The 20506-nt window shown below is 48.0% G+C and overlaps 1 protein-coding gene and 1 non-coding gene across 2 annotated transcripts; both read right to left on the bottom strand.

Annotated features, from left to right (window-relative positions):
• Window positions 1-15089: 15089 nt before the first annotated feature.
• LOC120836332 lies at window positions 15090-19742 on the bottom strand. Its single transcript, XM_042287042.1, has 5 exons — window positions 19258-19742; window positions 17899-18069; window positions 15656-15809; window positions 15441-15533; window positions 15090-15124 (listed from the first exon to the last, which is right to left on the bottom strand). Exons 1-5 carry the CDS (start codon window positions 19618-19620, stop codon window positions 15090-15092), a joined length of 816 nt encoding a protein of 271 aa, XP_042142976.1. The 5' UTR covers window positions 19621-19742.
• A 357-nt stretch (window positions 19743-20099) lies between these two features.
• Trnas-aga lies at window positions 20100-20181 on the bottom strand. Its single transcript has one exon. It is a non-coding gene; the product is annotated as a tRNA-Ser (tRNA).
• Between the last annotated feature and the right edge of the window lie 325 nt (window positions 20182-20506).

Here is a 20506-nt window from a genome sequence, read left to right as displayed (position 1 = left end):
GCCCCTAAGAACTGCGCTCTAAAAAAAAACAAAAAAAACCGAGCTTATAGTCAATTACAAACCCCGCAGAGTGCCATAGAAGAACAGATTACGATATAAACGCGCTCAACCATCCACAGGAGCACATTCCTTCTTCAGTTTATCTGTATGACCAAGAAAAATCAACCGCAAAAGTGGCAAACAGCCGCAATGCATTTGGGTATGTCCCTTCTCGGCGGGTCAGGTGATGCTGGCGCGAACCAGCTGCGCGCGTAGGAAGCAAGCGCTCTGGCGTGATCCAACGAAGGACTTGTTCGCAGATGGCACCACTCGCCCTCTGTTTCCAGCCTTTTTGAGCAACAGTAACGTGTTTATACACCTTTTTCGTTTAGCCTCGCGTTCCGAAAAAAAAAAAAAAAGCAAGAGAACGACTGACGGTTGCAATTAAAATGTTAACACGTTCTACTGTCGAGGCGAGAAGAAAGCGATGTTTTCACACATACCGCAAGCTCCAGAATTGAAGATGGCGGCGCCCACGTAGGAAAGGTGTATACTCCGACGAAGTGGAAGGCTCCTCCCAGCCCTTTCCACTTCAGCGGAGCCAACCAACAGCGAACGGTGGAGAGGAGGTCGCCTCCTCACCACCGTTCGCTCCGCTGAACCCCATAATGTCATTCGATCGAAATTACATTACTTTTGCCATGTGGCTGGGGCATGAAGCAAGAATTGACTCTCTGCACGCGATAACATTGCTTACATGATCGTAAGTGACATTTGTCTAGCCGTGTCCGCGTTGACTACGTCTACCTGATTTTTAACTGTGATCTGTTTTCCTGTGTCCCATCACAGCGTGTCTCGCCATTTTGTCAAAGTATTTCTGCGTAAAATATGCACTCCTACAGCAATAACTGCGTGACTCAATGTTTTCTCTTATACGCCTACCTCGTACCATTTCATAGCGATTATTTAGCGGTGTAATATTTTGTCCGTGTAATAAAATATTTTCGAGACCCGTTGCTATGTGCAGCAGTCATTTTAGCTAATAAGACCCGCGTATGGGACTAAAAGCACGTTACGACGGTCGATCCACGCGCGTTTCCTTCGCTTCGAAGCGCGCCCCCGATGGCCTTCCTTCGCGACGTCACGAGCAGAGCGCTCAAGGAGGTGTTGACCTGTCACCGGAACGGGAGAGGAGGACACTGGAGGGCGAGGGGAGAAAAGGGAGAGCACTAGGAACGTTAGAGAAGAGAGGAGGTTTCTCTCTGCCCCAGCCTTTCTAGTGCTTGCTCTTTCTCCCCTCGCCTAGCAGAGCCTTCGCTTGTAGTGCACGCGACTAGTGGTGCGACGTCATCGGTTCGTGTGAGGAAAGAAATGTTGGTCCGGGTCAACGTTACGTTTGTAAACATTAGCAGCGCGGAACAAAAATAGTGAAAAACACTAGCCGAAACCCAAGCTTTATTCAACGTTACTAGGACAACTTAGTTGGGAAATTGCCATACAGTCCGTTTTACTGAAAGAGGGCGAGAGAAAAACGGGGAAAGGGCTACCGGAGCTTTCCCCCTTGCTGGTGCGTCAGAAAGAGAGGGAGTCCCGGATGAAAGGCTTCGCCGGTGTTGGGGGCATGCGTTGCCCGAACATCGTTCGCGCTTTCTTCTCTGTATTTAACTCCCAAACCTAATTCGAGCCACGGGTTCCGATGGCGACAGTCCCCCGGTCATCGGGACACCATTGCACGAATAACGACAGAAAGCGTGACTGACTGCCATGTCTTTAAACTCCATCGCTTTCGATGGAGTTTCAAGAGATTAAAACCTTGCGAGCGTACCCCGATCTTCGGCGGCGCTGGGTTGCGTCCGTAAACCGAAAAAAAACTTCTCCAACGCCATCCTCTCGACTGTGCTCTGAATCTTTTGTGACTGTAGCGCGCACCGAACGCTGTACCGCCGATGAACATGGGGTACGCTCGCAAGGTGCGAGCGAGTTTTCTCGTGATAATCGCTATTTCTGCTTGTAACTTTGTGTAATTGAATTCATGTTAATATTGATATTTTGAAGTGGTGAAACTGACTCGATTTTATCATCTACAACACTTAGTTGAAGGCTCATTTCCGCCGCCGGGTGTCGCTGGGAATCGTCGAAAAGTTAGTTCTGTCAGTTTTCCGGAATTGCAATCTATATACTGCGCGATATCAGAAAGCCGTGAACTATAGGTGCCTACATGTTTCCGTTGCGTAGGCACCCTACCGTGAACCTATGTTGACCGTCACGACGCCGACTAGATTCTTCTTATTTTCAAAATTAGTACATAATGTAGCTGGAAAGAAACCTTCAATTTCTGTTGCTGAAAGTTGAAACATGCTCATGCATCGATTTCGAATCGTTGAATCATTGATCTACTCGGTTCGGCAGTAGGCCCATCTCGACTTTGCTGTTTTTAGTTCTCGACAAAAGACACACTCGTCGACAGGATCCTCAAATAAAACGTTTAAAACATCTTCGAGTTGGAGTGAGCCGCTATCGATCGTTCCCTGCAATATTCTTATTTTGCGCGTCCTTGTTCACATTATATTTCATCGTTGTGGACGACGCCAAAAACATTTCCGCCAGACCCGGCGGCGGAAATGAGAAAATCGATTCAGCTTCACCACTTCAAAATATCAATATTAAGATCAATTCAGTTACAAAATGTTAGCTGAAACAGCAATTATCACGAAACAGCAATGATCGGCGGTACAACGTTCGGTGCGCGCTCCCGCGCTCCATTGGCCCCGTAAGTAACTACGTCACAACATGGCCTCTGGGTCCAAACAAACTGTTGCTAGGGGCGTTGCTATGGGCTAATGCATGGAGGCTCCACATGAGGCTAGATTTTTGCTTACAAGTAAATAATTTTTTGTAAGCGGCCCTTGATATCTGTTTATGGAGATGCTATTGTCGTCTCAGCGTCGTATTGCAACGGTGAAAGCCATTTCTGAAGTATTACACTCCGCTTTGCTTTGGTAGCAGACGACACGATAGATTTGCTGGCCTCTGTGTTGCAGCGGGCGTCTTCATTGAATTGCGTCGGTAAACGAGCGACAAAAACAAGTGCAGCGCCATGGCCGTAGAGGCCTCTGCAATGTGCGTTTTTTTCTGTGAAGAACTCAGCTTAGTTCAGAGGGGTAAAAATGCCGTAAAATCAAACCACGTCATATAGATCAGTTACGACGACGACCTGAAGTGTATTGCCGGCGTAGTGCAGGCCAGCATGAGAAACAAAACCTACGCCGTCGAGGTAAGTTGTTTATTATTATTGAGGTTGTCAGGTTATTAAAGAATTGCATGTCTATCGCGATTTCGCAGTATTTTGCTTTTTTCCCCCTTGGTATACATAAAATTCCGTGGACGTGCTCTTTTGCCGAAGATCTCCATCGAACCCGCGATGCGAGTACAACCTGTAATAAACTCACCTTATGTTTTTTATTCAGTACTTTCGCGCTTTGGGGTCATGCGGAAATCTGAAGAAACCGCAAAAATCTTTCTTCACGCAATGGTTACAACCAGGTACGAAACACCCTCCAATAGCGCGAGTCCACAAAAAAAAAAATTCGGGATCTGAACCGATCGCCTGAAGTGCTTTTCTCAGGGGTGCAATGCGATCTTTTAGCAGACGATCATCTCGATCGACGCCCGGACTTTTGATAAACCATATTTTGCATCGCACCCCACCATAAATTCTTATAAGTGTCTGAAACTCATTATAGTTGAAACAAATGCAATATCAGAATATCGTCTTTTTTCACACGATTTAAACGACGGTGTCGGCTTGGCCGCCCGGCGTGTGGCAGACGGCATATACTTCTTGCATTCGTCGTCTGCTGCAGGCATCTCTTGAGGACCGGAAGTTGCAGTCGTAAATATTTCAGAAACAAACGATTACCGGCACACTTCTGTCGAAACATATATGACATTCAAGCTGTCTATATCTGTGAGTTTTAAAAGTTTAAATCCTACTCCAGATTTTTGATTGGTCGGGTTTTCGTAGCGAAACCTAGCCACATGTATTTGTCCATAACAACGACCCTAGCAACGGTTTGTTTGGACCCATGACGTCACCCTTACGGAGTCAATTCACAAAATGTTCCGAGCACAGTCGAGAGGATGGTATTGAGGAAAAGTATTTTCGGTTTGCGGACCATGGCCTTCGAGATCCCGAAGCGTGCCTTCGCGCGCGCGCTTCGGGATCTTGGAGGCTATGTTGCGGACGCAGCCCACTGCCGCCGGAAGATTCCGCGCAAGCTACATAGGTTCTCGAACAGTATTCGACACTTTTTGTCGTTATTCTTGCAACTGTCGCCATCCAAGCCCGCGGCTTTAATTAAGTTTGGAGTTTAAAACAGAGAAGAAAGCGCGAACGAAGTTCGGGCAACGCATACACCTAGCACGGGTGAAGCCTCTCCATCCGGGAATTTCACTCTTTCTAACGCACCAGCAAGGGGGAAAGTGCCGGTAGCCCTTTCCCCTCTCCTCTTTCGCTCTGGCACCGATCCGCACTCGAGAACCGGACTAATGCTAATGACGAATGGCGATCGCAACACTGCCATTTGTTCCGCAGCGTCCACTTGGGGAACTCCATGGCGTCCACCAAAATTGTATTTTGGCTTTAATCGGCTCCCTTCTCCCAAACTTACGCGACGCGAATTAGGACCGAAGTTAGTACGCGCTACCTGAAATCACTGGTGAGACATGAGTGTATAAAAACAATATTAATTGTGCCGCAATACCTTGTAAACTAAAGATCTTAGAAAACATCACGCGCCCCTGTCGTTCTGTACTAATCTCCAACAAAAGTTCACACCAAAAGAGCTTTTTCCATTTGTTTTTAAGCAAAAAAACATGCTTTCTAAACGCTCATATTGACCAGAGTAAGAACAATTGAGCTGCTGCCATCTTGGCGCAATCGAGCCACAGCCGTGGCCGGCAGTGAACGCGACGTAGTTGTGACGCGGACCCTACTCTCGTCAAGCTTCAGCCTGTTTGCAGTTTGGAACGGGTCGGGGGTCTACTAACGAAACGTCATGCGCAGGCCTTCTTCTAGGTGGTGTTGCGCTATCTCGCAGTGCCTTTTCACAGTTCATGTTTTGACTGGTCGCTAAAGGGCGGCGCTGTTATCGTATTTAGCTCGGTGTCAGTGGACGCGAGCGGTCCGGGTTTTAAGGGTAAGTTTCCCAACTGAGTGTTTAAAGGCACACTGACACCCCCCAAAATTTTTTTAGGGGCGAAGCTCCTTAGGGTTTAGCCTTGTCCGTCCGGCGTCCGTGCTCACATCGATTGCCATCCCATCTGTCTTCCTAGAGGGCAACTCCGCTCAATTCCAGAAAAATTGGGATTACTTGTGATTCCACTTCCCAAAGCACTAATGAACAACTTGACGTCTTTAGATTTGCGAAATGTGAAATATTTTTTGTGTAATCGTATTTTCAACATTAACAGCAACCGAAACCGAAACTTTGAATGCGACAGGCAACATTGGTCTCGTGTCGTCAGAGGCATGACCAGGGTGTAAGATAGACAGGTGGTGAAACGAGAGCCTAATGAGCGACCGGATTGTGTCCCCCTCGGTTTTCTCTTTTTCTGTGGCGCCATCTATGTGGAGCACCGCGAACTCTCACTCCAGGTGGGCGAACGCTGGCGACCGGTTAAACTGACGGAGAAGGTTTCTCGTGGATTTTCAATGGAGGGCTGCCGTGCTCTCAGTTTATTTTGCGCACTCTCCCATAAAGTTACATGCAAATTCAATTCCAATTTTTTTCTTCTCGCCGCAGCGCCATCTGTCGCAAATCGGGGATACCCGCAAGCCACCCGCAAGCAGACGAGTACACAATCCGGTCACGGCGCTGCGGTAGGTTTCAATGGGCCGTTTCCCCACCTGTCTATCTTACACCCTGGGCATGACAAACGTCATGACGAACCACGTGGTTCGAGCCGTCACCTGAATCTCCCTACGATCGCGGACGGGCAAGCGGGCGAACGGGGAGCAAGCGCCAGTGTCGTCTGCTCCGCACTTTCCGCCAACCTAGCTCTCTACAGCATCCAACGACGTCTTCACCACTAGGGCCCGAAGCTTGCGCTTCTTTACAGAAAAGACAAGTTTTCTCAAGCGTATGTTTCGTAAACATTTCAGAAGCTGAAATAGAGTAAACAATACATGTATATGTACTATGTACGAGCGTGCCACTGCCAATGCCCGCTGGAACAAAAGAACTGTAGTAAAATCAACAGTGTGGTGCATTCGTTTGTTCTCACGAAGTTGATGCATTAGAGCTTAGTTACAACCATCACACATCCCACGAAGCTTTGCTGTGCGAGGTGACGTGCCACATAATCACCTTTCCGTGTCTTCGGTCACCAGCTCGCCCGTGCCCTAACTCTCCTTTCAGTTATCGTTTATGTGCCGTCGAAGGTTTGGCGTCACCAGACATTTCGTCAAGAAGGGTTTCCAGCGCTGGTGAAAGCTGTGTACTCGCGCTCTAATTTTTCCGATATGCCACAAAACGCTGTCCCGGAACATAGGTCAGCTTTGGCGGGTTAGAATCTCGACCGAGATACTCGTAATTTTACGCTTGCTTATTACCGAGAAGGCGCCGTGTAACCGAGATATCGGTTGCACGTCAAAAGACTGCGAAGTGGTCCAAATTAATAATCAGACCTCCGTGGGGATGTGCTATGTACCCCTCGTTGGGTTGGCACGTAAACCCCCAAATTTGCGTATCTTTTCCCGAAAATGGCGAAGTGGCGAAGTTTTCTCGCCGCTTGTTTCTACAGGCGCTAGACATTAGGGAATTGTAGTAGACCGTTCCCGCAGCCCGCTAAGCACCCGGATAGCGCTCCGTAATCTGCCACAAGACGGTGTGCGTTAAACCGTTTGACTATGCAGAGAAGGTTGGCGGCGCGCATGCGCAGCTGCGGCGTTTTCTTCGGGGATACCGTAGCAAAGGAGAAAAACGGTCTACTACAATTCCCTATTTACTCGTACACACGGAAACGCCCGGCGCGTAGTGCGACCAAGGCGGTGTGCGTTAAACCGGTTTGACCGCGCATATTTCCAAATTTAGTAGCCTGCTTGTGCACGTTTATAGAGCTGTACGACAGACTACACGTTTGTTGTCAATAGCAAAAGTGCCCGCGAAAGTGATCAATGCTGCGATAATTACGCTTCAGCTCACATTTTTTTGGTTTCACAGCGTAGCTAATATTTGCACGCACGTTTTTTTTTTTGTTTTTTTTTTTTTTGTTCTTTGTTAGAGGGTGACAGCAAATTAGTGACATGAGCATACGCCATCACATGTAGCCACCTAAGCAAATGTCAAGGACCAAAAAAGAGTGTGCAATTATTGTTTCATTTCTTATTGATACCGTAGCTCGGTAATAGAACAATCACATACACACAATTCCCACAAAACCAGCACAACAAAGTAATACACATGTGTAATTTACACAACTCAATTAAAATAACTCCTACTAAGCATTCTTGTTTACAACACTTTGCAAGAGCTAATGCAACAGTGAGAGAAAAATAAATGTAACTGATCATACACAATGAAATGTTTAATTGATCCAAATGCTTTATTTTCAGAATCTATGTCCGACGACGACAGCCTTCCGCTTGGAGCAGACTTGGGAGGCCTGCAGCAAGGAGCTATAGACCCTTTCAGGCAACATTTCATAGGCGCCGCCATCTTGGCGTCACGTGACCCTGCCGCCATAGCCGCCCTTCAGTTTCTCGCCGTTCCTTTTTTTACATATGTCGCAATAGTGTTGACTGCCCTTTATTAGCGACAAAAACATAAGAATGGGATGAACTTACATGGTCATTGAAGCCTCATAATCTTGTACCGTCGACCCATTCGCTGTCCGATTCCATTCCACAAATAAGAAAATACAAGAGCTATGTCAAAATATAAATATCAAATGATTAAATGAAAGTTCTAAATAGCGAAAAGACCCAAAGAAAGTGCAAGATTTCAACGCGGAACGTAAATGAACACGAAAACGAAGCTCCGGTAGTGGCCTGCGCAGCACACAACGCGGAGCAACGGCGAGGAACTGAAGGTCGGCTATGGCGGCCCGGAAAGCGCGCGAAGGGCGCGCCGACTGGTGGCAGCTCGAGTAACTGACTCGCTGAAAGCGTGATCCGTACAACTTTGATCCCCCATAGCCAGCGAGGGAACGACGCGATAGCCAGCAACAGGAAAGCCAGGAGTCCCAAGTCCAGTACGAACTAGACATTATGCAGATAAGAACTATTTGTGCATTTTCTGGGGTGACCAGAACTATAGAAAGTACAAACATAGCACCAAGGGAGTCCAGGCAGGCAGGAAGAACGTGAAGACCTAACCTCTCAGGTAGACCTCAGAACGGCGTGCTGATACTTCATTAGGAGACCTACCTTCTTCAGGGCTAGGTCTCCTGAAGAAGGTAGGGCTTTTAGTGAAACGTTGGCACACCGCTCTCACATCTGCCTGAAGCTCCCTTTCCACATAAGTATAGAAGATCATTTTTCAACTGAAATGTATCCTCTTTCAGGTGCACATGTGGAAATTGCCCCCAGGAGGTCGGGCAATGTTGCAGGGACATGCCAAAACTCACACAAAAAAACTTGGGAAGGTCTGTCACAGAAAACAAACTTTTTCTGCTCGTATGTCTGGATGTGCGACTGCTGAGCATAGCGTACGACCAGCTGAAATTTTTTCGCCCAACATATTTGGAGCCAGCAGCTCGGGATCGGAACAAGTAAGACCAGAACTTTTATAGCATATCAAATATAAATGCACCACACTGTAAGACAGCCTGTAAATCCCGCTTAGTGTGTTGGCGACTCCAACAAAATCTATCGACGCTGCGTAGCGGCACCGCCGAGAAGCTCAAGAGAGGAGGTCATTTTGATTCTGTCTTCTGCTATCGCAGCTTGGTTCTCGTAGGCAGCATAGAAACAAACACTGTTTCCAGTGATTTATTTATGTTTCTGCCGTGTCATTCCTACGCATTGACTAGAAGGTTTCTACTGTCGAAAAATCATTTTGCTTTCTTATGTAACACAGATGTTACGCTGCAGTGCAAGAAATTTATGGTGGTCCGCGTGCTAAACGATGAAAACGACCTCCTTTTGACCACCATTTTGCCTGACCAGCATACCCCCTAGACTTAGCTGGAGTCGCGAATATTGCAAACGTTAGTTGTGCTCATGGTACCTTGGATCAAAGAAGGCACATAGCCAGGTGTTTGTTTTGGGGGAGGGGGGAATATTGAATTACCTAAATTGTTGTGACTACGTGTAGGTTGAGCCGAAGAAGACAATGAATAAGAATGAACGAACCGAGCTCGGAATGGGAACAGCTTGCCTTCTGTTAAACTTGCATAGACAGTCCCTATACATAACAATTGTCACAATCGACAGTTTCAACTCGATTATAAAGGCTGATCCACCCGTCTTTCCTACCATACCCAGGAGAGCCTGCGATTTCATGGAGGAATGGTACGCCAGTACACGATCCCTTCCAATGGGTCGACAATAGATAATGGCAGAACTGCCATTCTATTTAGCTCACTTCAAGTTGAGGGTCAGCGGACCTACTGCAAACTGCCGGAAGATTCTGCCTTGTCCACTGCTACCACTCATCTAAGTGCAAGTACTGCAGGAGCTACCTCAGAATCGCGTAGACCTGCATCGCCCATTTCCAGAGCCTATGATGCAGTGGCAAGAGAGTTGCAAAAATTCTTCACAGTAAAACATTGGAAAGATTTATTTTTCGTTGCACACATGGATGACCGGCCAAAACAGTACAAGAGTGTGTCACGTTCTCCGGGGCCTTGCGACAAACTGCAGGTTTGGGACAATAACATATGAAATAATCTGGAATCAACTTGCCAATAAGACAATTCATGCCGAAGTCCGAAACCGCCCACTACTAATGCTTGAGCTACCACTCGAATCAGCTCTTGCCATCACCTCAAAAGTTCAGCAGGCGATGAAGGAGGCCAAAGTTTTTACCAAAGATGCGGGACTCAGTTTTCAAGTGGCAAAGATTCAAGCCCAAAAGAAACCAATAGTTAGGGGCAAAACACCCAATCAAAGGTGGTCCAGCATGTACTGCAGATCCGGTTCAATGCACCACATGGCAGACTACCCTAAATGTCCTGCAAGGAATCAAGCATGCAGAAAATGCAAGATTGGACATTTTGCCTTTGTTTGCAAGCAAACAGTTTTGACAGGATCACAAGTACCAAGCAGAGAACAAACTGAAGTATACCAACTCAGATACCAGCAAACTGTACCACATGCAGGATACTTGCGTTCCTTCTTATCAAACTCCTAGTAGACACAAGACCCTCGGTTTCAATCCTTCTGGAAAGCGTCTACAGAAGATGCTTCCATTCTTGTAAGTTGCAACCTACAAGTACTGCATTCATTGGCTACTCCATAAAAAAACATTGCTATTCCAAACATTTTGGAAAAAGTCAGCTCACCAGTACAGTTGGCGCAAAGAAATGGCGATTGCACATTCCACGTTGTCCGAACAAGACAGCCGTAATGGGACTAGAAATGCTTTACGAGAATTGGAAATTCAACTGGACTTTTCATCTCCTGCGGAGGACAGGTGCATGGGCGTATCAACCGGGGGGGCAAGGGGGGCGCTTGCCCCCCCACTTCTCAGAGTGGGGGGGCAAGGTATGTGTTTTGCCCCCCCCCCTGAAATAGCGGAGGTCCTTTCTGAGAAAAATGTAACAGTAACTAGGAAAAGTGGGAAGGCTGTTTTTTTTCGTCGGTCCCGTACTCAGGGACACATTTCTTGCCATATTAAAAGAACCAAACAGAGCACACACATGTTTGATCGCTCCTGTACTCCATTCACTATTAAGCACGAGATCGCAGCTTCGAGACGTGTACGCCCAGTTCACGCTTTTTGCCTCCGCTGCGCTGTACGGGTAAACGGGGTATAGCAACGTTGGATATGATCGGCGCCAGGCACGTATCCAGGGGGTGGCGGGGGGAAGGGGGGGGGGCATGGGGCCTGCCCTTCGCCCCCCCCCCCCCCCCCGCCGAAATTTTCCATTTTGATGGGGCCTCCTCTCTCCCTCCCCATCATACAGCATTTTGCCATGGCCGCCCCCCCCCCCCCCCCCCCCCCCGAAACAAAATCCTGGCTACGTGCCTGATGCACCATTACTATGTAGTGTGTAAAAGCTTGTCTTCACCTCAGTGCTTAGAAAAACGTTGGTAGATAGAAACTACCTCCCTAATAGAAACAAAGTTCCGTGTCCGCCGGCCCCGAGGGGCGGGGGGGGGGGGGGGGGGGGCGGGGGGGTAGCAGAGTGCCTGGTTTGCCCCCCCACTCAAAAACAAGTTGGTACGCCACTGGACAGGTGACTATCGTTTCGGCAAACAACCTTCCAGAGGCCGTCAAAGGTTTCCTCCAGCTGTTCTCAGGTACGGGCCACACCATCGGATATGTTCACAAGGTGAAGACGAAGCGTCCATCAGTCTGGTGCAACAGAATCTATGAAGGATAACTTTTGCAGTGCGTGACAAAGTTCCTGTCGAGCCGGCAAAGTTGGAGCACTCCTGGGTGATCGAGCGCATTAATGCATCACAGACCACTTCCGCAAATCAAACACTTCTGTTGTTCTCAATTCACGTCCTCTTCTGTGTCTAAATGAGCTCCTTCACCAGCTTTCTGGCACCCACGTCTTCAACCAGCGGGACCTCTCGTCAGCGTACCACTAGCTGAACCTGATAGAGGAGAGCGGGGACCTCATTGCGTTTGTGACTCATGAAAGTCTCTTCCTGTTCACAGTATGTTTTGGGCTCGCGTCCACTGCTCCGGCTTTTCAAAAGATGAAGAACTGTATTCTTTGGGACACAACAGGCACCATTGTCAATCTGGATAATGTGCTCAACTTTGGGTGCACAACTGAAGAGCATGATGCCCGCCTAAGACAAGGCTTACCCCGCCTACAAGATGCAGGTTGGAAACCGAACAAAAACAAATGCATTTTTCAGTGCAGCAACTTCAATTTCTTGGACATAAGTTGACACCTCAGGGAATTCAATCTTTTCCACGCCTGGAAAAGATTGAATGCCAAAGCAAACATTATGGTGTCAAAACTAAACCGAAGCAAAAACGGGATTAAAGCAATTATTGTTGACCAAACCAGAACTCGACCAGATGTGCATGGCGGTTCCCCGTTAATTGAAAAACTGTTTAACACGCACAGTAACAGTGTGCATGACATGACTTGTGATGCAGTGCAGTTTTCACAATTGATGAGCAAAAATATATATCCGTCACTCTCACCCTTCCAAGTTTATTTTGACGCAATAAAAACATTAGGTCCCCACCTTTCTGCCATGCTACTGCAAAATAGCCCAGGCTCAACGAAAGATGAGGGAAATGCATGAATGGCCACAGTCGAAGGTAGTGTTATGAACTGGTTGGAACCAGTTCATGCTTGGTAGCGGCAGTAATCAAACTAATATTTAGCAGGCATGCTGGAACCGAGACCGAACCAGAACAAAACACAAAATCGGCGGTTCAACACCATGGTTATGATATAACGGTGGTTCTGTGTTTTCAAATAAAGCCAATAAAATCCGAAAACCATTTGCCCGTAAAACTTTTGTCAATTCGAATTTATCCGAAAAAAAATTTAGATTTTGAAGGTCTCACCGACCGGGGAAAAGAAAAAAGCGCGCAATAAAGATCAGGTTGGATCAGTGCGAAGGGTCGTCGGTCCTGAGAAAGACGGGTGTCAGTTTTTTTCAGAGAACGAGGCAATGTATTTCTAGGTCACGGCAGAAATAAGGCTGTACGTCTGGTGCTAGCAGGTGTTCCAGTCTCAAGTTCAGACCATAGTCACCATGGACAGCATAGTTCCATCAGTGGGTACGGGCAAAGTTACTTGAATGGGGGTGCGTGAAGCTGAAGTTCCTATACACAAACTCAACTATGTGACGTCACGGCGCGGTGGTGGCGCGTCGGTCGCACTTCCGGTCTGGGACTGTGGGCAGAAGCCCCCATGCCATACGTGTATTCCTACGTTGTTTTGAAAGCAACCAGACAAAAACCTGCCTTCTCGTCAAAACACCACGACTGGGGCCGTACCAAAAGTGTCAAGAAAGGTTTGAAGGCGAGTTTTCACGCGCTCGGTTCGTCCGAGAATCTGGATATGTGCCTTGAAAAGAGAAAAGCAGACGCCGTCGGATGCTTGGGCGGGAAGCACTTTCGGTTGAATTCACGGATACATGTGGTAATCAGATTTATTTGTTTTGTTCCAACATGGACGCCAGAAAACCGTCAAGTTGTGCGGACCACCTGCGGACTACGTTCAGTGCGTCTTCAAGTTCAAACGGCCACCTGATCGTTCTAACTGTCGTCTGCTCTTTCAAATGTTTCTGCTTGTCGTCTGCTCTCTTAGACGACGCTGGCCCGTAGACCAAATGTTGGCCCGGTACTTGCGATAAGAAGTAAGTGCAGGCCTCAAAAAACTTAAATTTGAAGGCTGGTAAGCAGGCTCGATGTAAACAGTAGATGCAAGGAGATGTTGGTCATTGTTACCAGAGACCATCATTGACTTGTTATGCCTAATTCACCTGGTCCGATTCTGCTTGCGATTTTCAGTATCGACGTCGACCATCTCAGCTACAGTTCATGCTTTTGCAGCCCGAGCGGCGTCGTGACTATAAATTGCGAGCGAAATCTCATCATGCGAATCAGGTTTTAGCGTAAATACTGCGGCGTCCACACGGACTGAATTGCCACATGCCACATTATTCACGCGAAGTTTTGCGGTGCAACGAGCTTCGGTAATTTCGCTGACGCCGCTCAAGATAGTCAGACATTGCCAGGAAGACGTAGAATCAACAATTCGCACGCGAAAAAGGGCAGGGCAACTCACACCGACGCCGACAACATTGCATTTCAATAGTTTGTTTATGGGCGACGGCAAGCTTCTTGCCCACACCCCCATCGCGCATGCACGGCGCCGGTGGCGTACGCTAGGGGTGTTCCGGTTTGTTTGTAAACACGAGTTGGTGTATACTACTACCGTAATATCCCGAGTCATCGCCCACCCCCCTACCGCCTGAAATTCATTAAAAAAGTGGGGTGGGCCATGTCTCGGTGGGTGAGCACAAACACTTGAAAAAAAGCGGAAAAAACCGCTTATTTTTCTCTGCGTATCTAGCACTGATGCACAAGAGATACATCAAACTCAAAACTCGATTTAGTTTCATTGTTTTATAGAAAAAAATGCTCACGAAACAATATTTTACTATAGCGAAGTCCGTTGCTTGCATACGCGCTAGAAACACCGCCGATCTGCATATAGCGTGAACGTTTGTTCCGTGAAAGAATGTCACCACTATGTTCTCCTAGTTAGTGACCAGGCGCAACGAGCGAGCGAGCGGACCAAAGAAGCGACCAAGAGCAATCCTGGGAAAGCCGGCGGTCGCGTTGGCAAATACTTTGGCGTCGGGCCAAGTCGGGCGCCTTGTCAATCGCAAGCTCTTGCGCAACTTTCTTGTTTGGTGCGTACATACGTGCGTCCGTGGACGGCGGGCTATCAATGCACGGTTGGGACGCTCTGCAAACGTCTGTGTAGGGCGTTCCAGCAAAGCTTTATTTACGTGATGGCTTTGCCTAAAATATTGCACAACCGCGGTTGCGACGGGCGGGAAGAAGGAGCGGGTTCGCGGTGTCCTTCCTTCGGCGGAGACAGACTGACCTAACACTCCGCGGTTACATTAACAAACTCTTATTTTGTTATCTCCATCGTTTTCTTTTCGCACGGATACACGACCACTTTGGGGTCGCTCACGGAGGAAATGCGTAAACAAAAAGAAGTGTCTTTCCCTCCTTCGTTTTACTTTGTCACGGACGTCCTCCAACTGTAAGGTCCGCGGCCGCGTCATTCGGGTAGGATGAGTGTTCGCGGATCGCAGAGTCCGCGCTGGGGTATTTGAAGGGGTGGGCGATGACTCGGTGTTTTTTCGGAAATCGATATTGGCCCAAAAAATGGGGTGGGTGATGGCTCGGGGATGGGCGATGACTCGGGATATTACGGTATGTTGTTCAGCCTGCGCTTTCACGGCACATTTCTGTGGCACCTGCAACAGCGAGGCGACATTTACTTTCATGCGTATACAAACATGTGCACTTGTATTTATTACAGCAAGCTTGTAGTAAATACAAGCACACTTGCTTGTTTTGAAAAGCATAGATGAGCTCATTGTAAATATTTTACACTATTAAAATTTGTTTTGATAGAAGAATGAAGTCCAAATAACACTTTCCAAATTTGACGAAAAATAAACTCGGGGAAACACGGACATAATGCATCTATGTTATGTATACTATTAAAACTCTTGTCACAATTGTATTACATAGATGGCACTATATTCTTAAGCCACCACAGCTACTCACCGGAGGATGTTGGTAGTGCCGGATTTTCAGTCGAGGTCTGACAAAGCTCCTCGAAGGCTTGCACAGCTTTGTCCACAGACAGTGTCGGTGTACCTGGCACACCAAAATCATTACATTTCAGATATAGACTCGAATAACATTGCACCAAGAGAGAGAGAGAGACTGATAAAGGTATTCTGTCATTACACGATACGGTGAACCAAGTCACTACATACCTCTCGTTACCACACACATACAGATGTGGCAGATGGACGACTCCAAGTGCGGTCCAAAATGGCCATCAATTGCAGTAGTTGCTGGCACGGTGTCGCATGAAGCGGCGGTGCTGCTGTTGCACCCTGGCCCAGAAGCGGAAGCCTGGTTCCCGCTCTGTAAAAGCAGTGCGTCAGTTACTACAACCGGTATACACAAGCTCAACTCTGCGACGTCACGGCGCGGTGGTGGCGTGTCGGGCGGACTTCCGGTCTGGGGCTGTGGGCAGAAGTCCCCATGCCAGACGTGTATTCCTGCATTATTTTGAAAGAAACTAGACACAAACATGCCTTCTCACCAAAATGCCGTGACTGGGACCGTACCAAAGGTGTTGAGAAAGGTTTGAAGGTCAGTTTTCACACGCTCGATTCGCCCGAGAATCTGGATATGTGCTGTGAAAAGGGAAAAGCAGACGCCGTCGGACAACGATTGCTTGGGCGGTAGGCACTTAGGGTTGAATTCATGGATACTTCTGGTCATCAGATTGATTTGCTTTGTTCCAACATGAACGCCAGAAAACCATGAAGTTGTGCGGACCACCTGCAAACCACGCTCAGTGCGTTTTCAAGTTCAAACGGCCGCCTGATCGTTCGAACTGTCGCCTGCTCTTTCAAACGTTTCAAGCGTCGGTGTCAATTCCCCTGCCCTTTTTCGCGTTCGAATTGTTGATCCTATGTCTTCCTGGCAATCTCCGACTACTTGAGCGGAATCAGCGAAATTAGCGAGGCTCGTTACACCGCAAAATTTCGCGTAGTGGTGGTCCGCACAACTTGACGGTTCTTCGGCGTTATGTTGGAACAAAACAAATAAAGCTGATGACTACAAGTATCCGTGATTTCAACCCAAAGCGCTTCTTGTTCAAACAATCATAGTCCGACGGCGTCTGGTTTTTCCTTTTCACGACACATATCCGCGTTCTCGGACGAACCGAGCACGTGAAAACTGACCTTTTTGGTACATCCTCAGCTGCGGCATTTTGACTAGAAGGCAGATTTTTGTCCGGTTCCTTTCAATGCAGGAATACATGTCTCGCATGGGGTCTCCCGCCCACAGCCCATACCGGAAGTGCGCCCGACGCGCCACCACAGTGCCGTGACATAACAAAGTTGAGTTTGCGTACATATAGGCTGGTTTCACATGACATACTTTCTGCTCAAACCCGCGGTAGAATTCTTAGTTTGTGGGCCTAAAGGCCGGTTCACACTCTTGCGACCTCCTAAACCTGGGTTCCTTAAAACTTCTTAAACCGGAGAACACACTGGCGCCATCTATTGGGAAGCAGTGTAAACTCGGCGGTCCGGCATATTTTTTTTATTTCTCGCGCATTATCCTTTCTTTTTTGACTCGAAAAACTTTTGTCAATGTTATAAACGAGCCTTTCTATGGGTGTTACGCACATTTGACCTCGGAAATCCCGCAAAACCTTCGCTCTTGTGAAATGCAGTTCCAGGGTCACCGCATAGATGGCGCCACAATGCCAGTGTGTTCCGTCATTTTAAAAACATTTAAGAAGTTTTAAGAGACCCCGTCTCTCTCAGTCGTACTCGGTCGCAAGAGTGTGAACGGCCCTTTGCCCTTTGCTTTCCTGCGGGTGGAGGCAATGTTTTCCAGCTTGCGCAATTTTTTTTTTTTTTTTTTTTTTTGTGATTGGTTGCGTTAGTCAAAGAAGTCGGCAATGCAAAGGAGCGTTGGCTGGTACTCAATTTTCATACATATTGATATTTATTTGGAGTTTACAGGATCTGTTACTTGAGGAATTGGCTCACTAGTGGCCAAAATGGCCCCAGTGAGCCTTGATGGACAGAAAAGCGTAGTGAACTAAGGTATATGATGCCTAAGAGCGTCTTCGATGGTGCTTCTTGAGGTCTGCCGTCGGTAGAGATGCTCATTAGGTTTTGTGGGATTTACCAACACCGCAAAACTTTGCTCATAAACAAGCGCCTCCACGTAACGAATAGGGCAAATGGTGGATGCAGCCCGCCGGCCCCCCCCCCCCTCCCTGCACTCCAAAGTGCAATCAAAGGAAGTGAAATTTTGTTTTTTGACACCACCCTATATCAAACAATGCGAGACGCGGTTGATGATTCACTTTTTGGTTGCGGGCCAAGGACACGCACGTTCAGTATTAGTAAACATCTTTCGTTACTCATACACGCTCATGCATAAGATATGGCTAATTTGCACCAATGAAAACAAAAATACGTACTTGGCTAAGGCATGCTGTTTTGGCTTGGTTCTGACCAACAGGTTCTTCTCGAGCCACTGGTACATCCAGCGATGACTCATATGTTGGTGCTTCTGAGTCGTCATCCCATGTAGTGACCATTGGCAAGCTACTGTCCTTCGACAGTGTGCTGCTGCTACAGTGGTCACCGCTCTGTGAAACCAATCAGTCAATATTTATCGTCTTTGATTTGTTCATAACACACCCTATAGCCTAGTTTAAGCGTAAGGGCCATGCAAAAGTTATAAAATAATGAATGAATAAACTTTATTGTAGGGATGGGTTCCAGCATCCCAGGTGAAGGCCAAAGTCCGGAGCCTCAAAAATGGCGGCCACCAATTTGGCACGGTCCACCTGCTATTGCTGGCCGGTGGCTGCGTCATCGGTCTGCCGCTCCTCCCAGGAGGTGGGGGAGGGGTTGGGAAGAGGCGAGACAGATGGAATGTTCTGGCATAACCAGACCATGTGGAGAAGTGTGGGAAAAGAGTTGATGTCATAGAACGCCCTGTCTGCGAGTAAGAGAAGGCTGAGGAGGAGGATTATGTTGTTCGGTTGGTCAGATGATGGCAAAGACTTCCCCAAGTTCCCGGTGAGAGAGTTCTCGGGCGAGTACACAAGCACACTCATCACCAGGGACGGCTGCATGCCCAAGCACCCAGCCCAGGCACCCAGACTAACCGGAAAGTGTGGGAGGTGGAGGATAGGAAGGAGTCGAGTAGGGACGCAGTGGATAGATGCAGGGTGTTGAAAAGGAAGTGCCGACAGGCCGTCTGGGAGTCAGCCAGAATGTTGGTGGGGTGGAAGAGGAGAGAGTAGAGGTGGAAAGAATTGCCCTGTGCTAAAATAACGATGTGCAACAAGTCTCAACATAAATACCAATTGGATGCCTATATTAGAAGGGGAATATCTTGGTCGCCAAACAAACGAAAAGTTTTCTAGTCTAACTTGCAATGATGATCGGATATATTGTTCAGATTACTGGTTTTGAAAACACCTTATTTGCTCTTAAATGTACTGCTTTCTGGTAACAGCATAGATTATTGAAATATATTAATATTATAGTACATAACGGCGGTGTTCAGAGTTACGATTCCGAATTTCAGGTTCGGTCCAGTCCTGGGTAAAGTTCGTACAGCCGTTTGAGCGTTTGCAAGAGCACGCCAGCCCGCGCGCGGACACGCGCACTCACTTCCACTGATATATAGCACAAAACGCTCGCGTGCGTTCACGTGCGATGTGCTCGTGAGTGTCGCCTCAACAGGCTTGCGATCGCACATGCTCGCCCGCACGAACAGAAACAAAAGCATCAGCCAGCGCGACGTGAGCGAGGAATATACGTACCCCGGTTCGACGACGCTTCACGCATGATTCGTCTGCTGTTTGGGGAGGCGAGGATCGAGGAACGAGGATCGATGGCACGGCGTTTGGCTCCAGACGCGCGTACTTGGTTGAAAAACCAGCGTCGCATAACAAGCGCAGATCTCGCTGGTAGCATTCCGGCAAAAAGTGGTCAGAACAGATCATTGTCCTGCTCTTTGGCGACCACGGCTTCTCGGAGTTCCAACGGCGCACGATGTCTGTCCAAACAATGAGACGCGCACTGTCGCGAGGGAACTTGTGAAAAACAACTCCCGCGCTGGTCAACTGATAGTTCAAGCAGGCAGCAACACAACATCGTGAGCCTATGGCCCTTTCGCCAGGCATCGCAGCTAGGCTTCGGGGATGCTGCCCGCGCTCGAACCGCTACAAAACCACAAAACGCCGTCCTCCTACTGCAACAGAGGCGAAACGAGGAAACGAGTGCGTCTGCTCCCAGCTTGGCGCATGCAACGCCGGGAGGAGCCACTTCCATTCACGACGTCATCGTTCAATTTCGCCCGGAGAAGTGAAAACAACCAAAACATAGAACTGACGTAGTCATGCCTCTGATGTAGGGGCTCACTGTTGGCTGCGCCAAAATCAATCCGTGGTATTGACAACGCTGTTGATTGCTTTTCACGTCGCGCGAGCAGATTTCGGCGACTTGGCTCGTTTGGAAGTTTGCTGGCCAGATTAATAAATATTTTGACGGAATTACATCGCGATACTTGGCATGTGGTCTTTGCTGAAGAGGGCTGCATAGTTTTTTTCAATATCAAAAACGAAATGGAGTTGCCCTTTAAAAAAAAAGAAAACAATGTTTGCGCAGTCGACAGGATTCGAACCTGTGCGGGGAGACCCCAATGGATTTCTAGTCCATCGCCTTAACCACTCGGCCACGACTGCGGGACGAGTAGGGGGCTCGCGAGCCCGCTTCAGACGGGGCAACTTTTCCAGCAATTTTGAGGTTGCTGGCGGGTTGTTCCCTAGCTTTCCCTTGAACGACGCGAATTGCTGATGCTGACGCGAATTGCTGCAGCCAATCAGGGACGCGATATTTTCACGTGACACTCCCATGAACAAAATCAGTATCATCAGCATCACCAGAGCTTCGCCTCAATCAACATCATTCACCACGTGAAGATGCGGTCATTTTTATTTTTTTTTATTTTTTTTTTTTTCATTTTTTGCCAGGCGATTGATTATGGTGTCAGAATACTACCCAACTAAT

The sequence above is a fragment of the Ixodes scapularis genome, unplaced genomic scaffold, assembly GCF_016920785.2.
Source record: "Ixodes scapularis isolate PalLabHiFi unplaced genomic scaffold, ASM1692078v2 PGA_scaffold8__174_contigs__length_109621045, whole genome shotgun sequence".
Taxonomy (NCBI): Eukaryota; Metazoa; Arthropoda; class Arachnida; order Ixodida; family Ixodidae; genus Ixodes; species Ixodes scapularis.
Note: the sequence above shows the minus strand (reverse complement) of the source record. Positions and strands in the feature narration are given on the sequence as shown.

Excerpts from the sequence above, each read along its gene's own strand:
- LOC120836332 (XM_042287042.1), bottom strand. The coding sequence starts at position 19,620 with ATGCCTGGCGAAAGGGCCATAGGCTCACGATGTTGTGTTGCTGCCTGC. Across the intron at positions 18,070-19,257 it reads TGAAGCGTCGTCGAACCGGG|AGCGGTGACCACTGTAGCAG; the intron begins GTACGTATATTC and ends TTGGTTTCACAG. Across the intron at positions 15,125-15,440 it reads GGCACTACCAACATCCTCCG|GTGCCACAGAAATGTGCCGT; the intron begins GTGAGTAGCTGT and ends TCGCTGTTGCAG.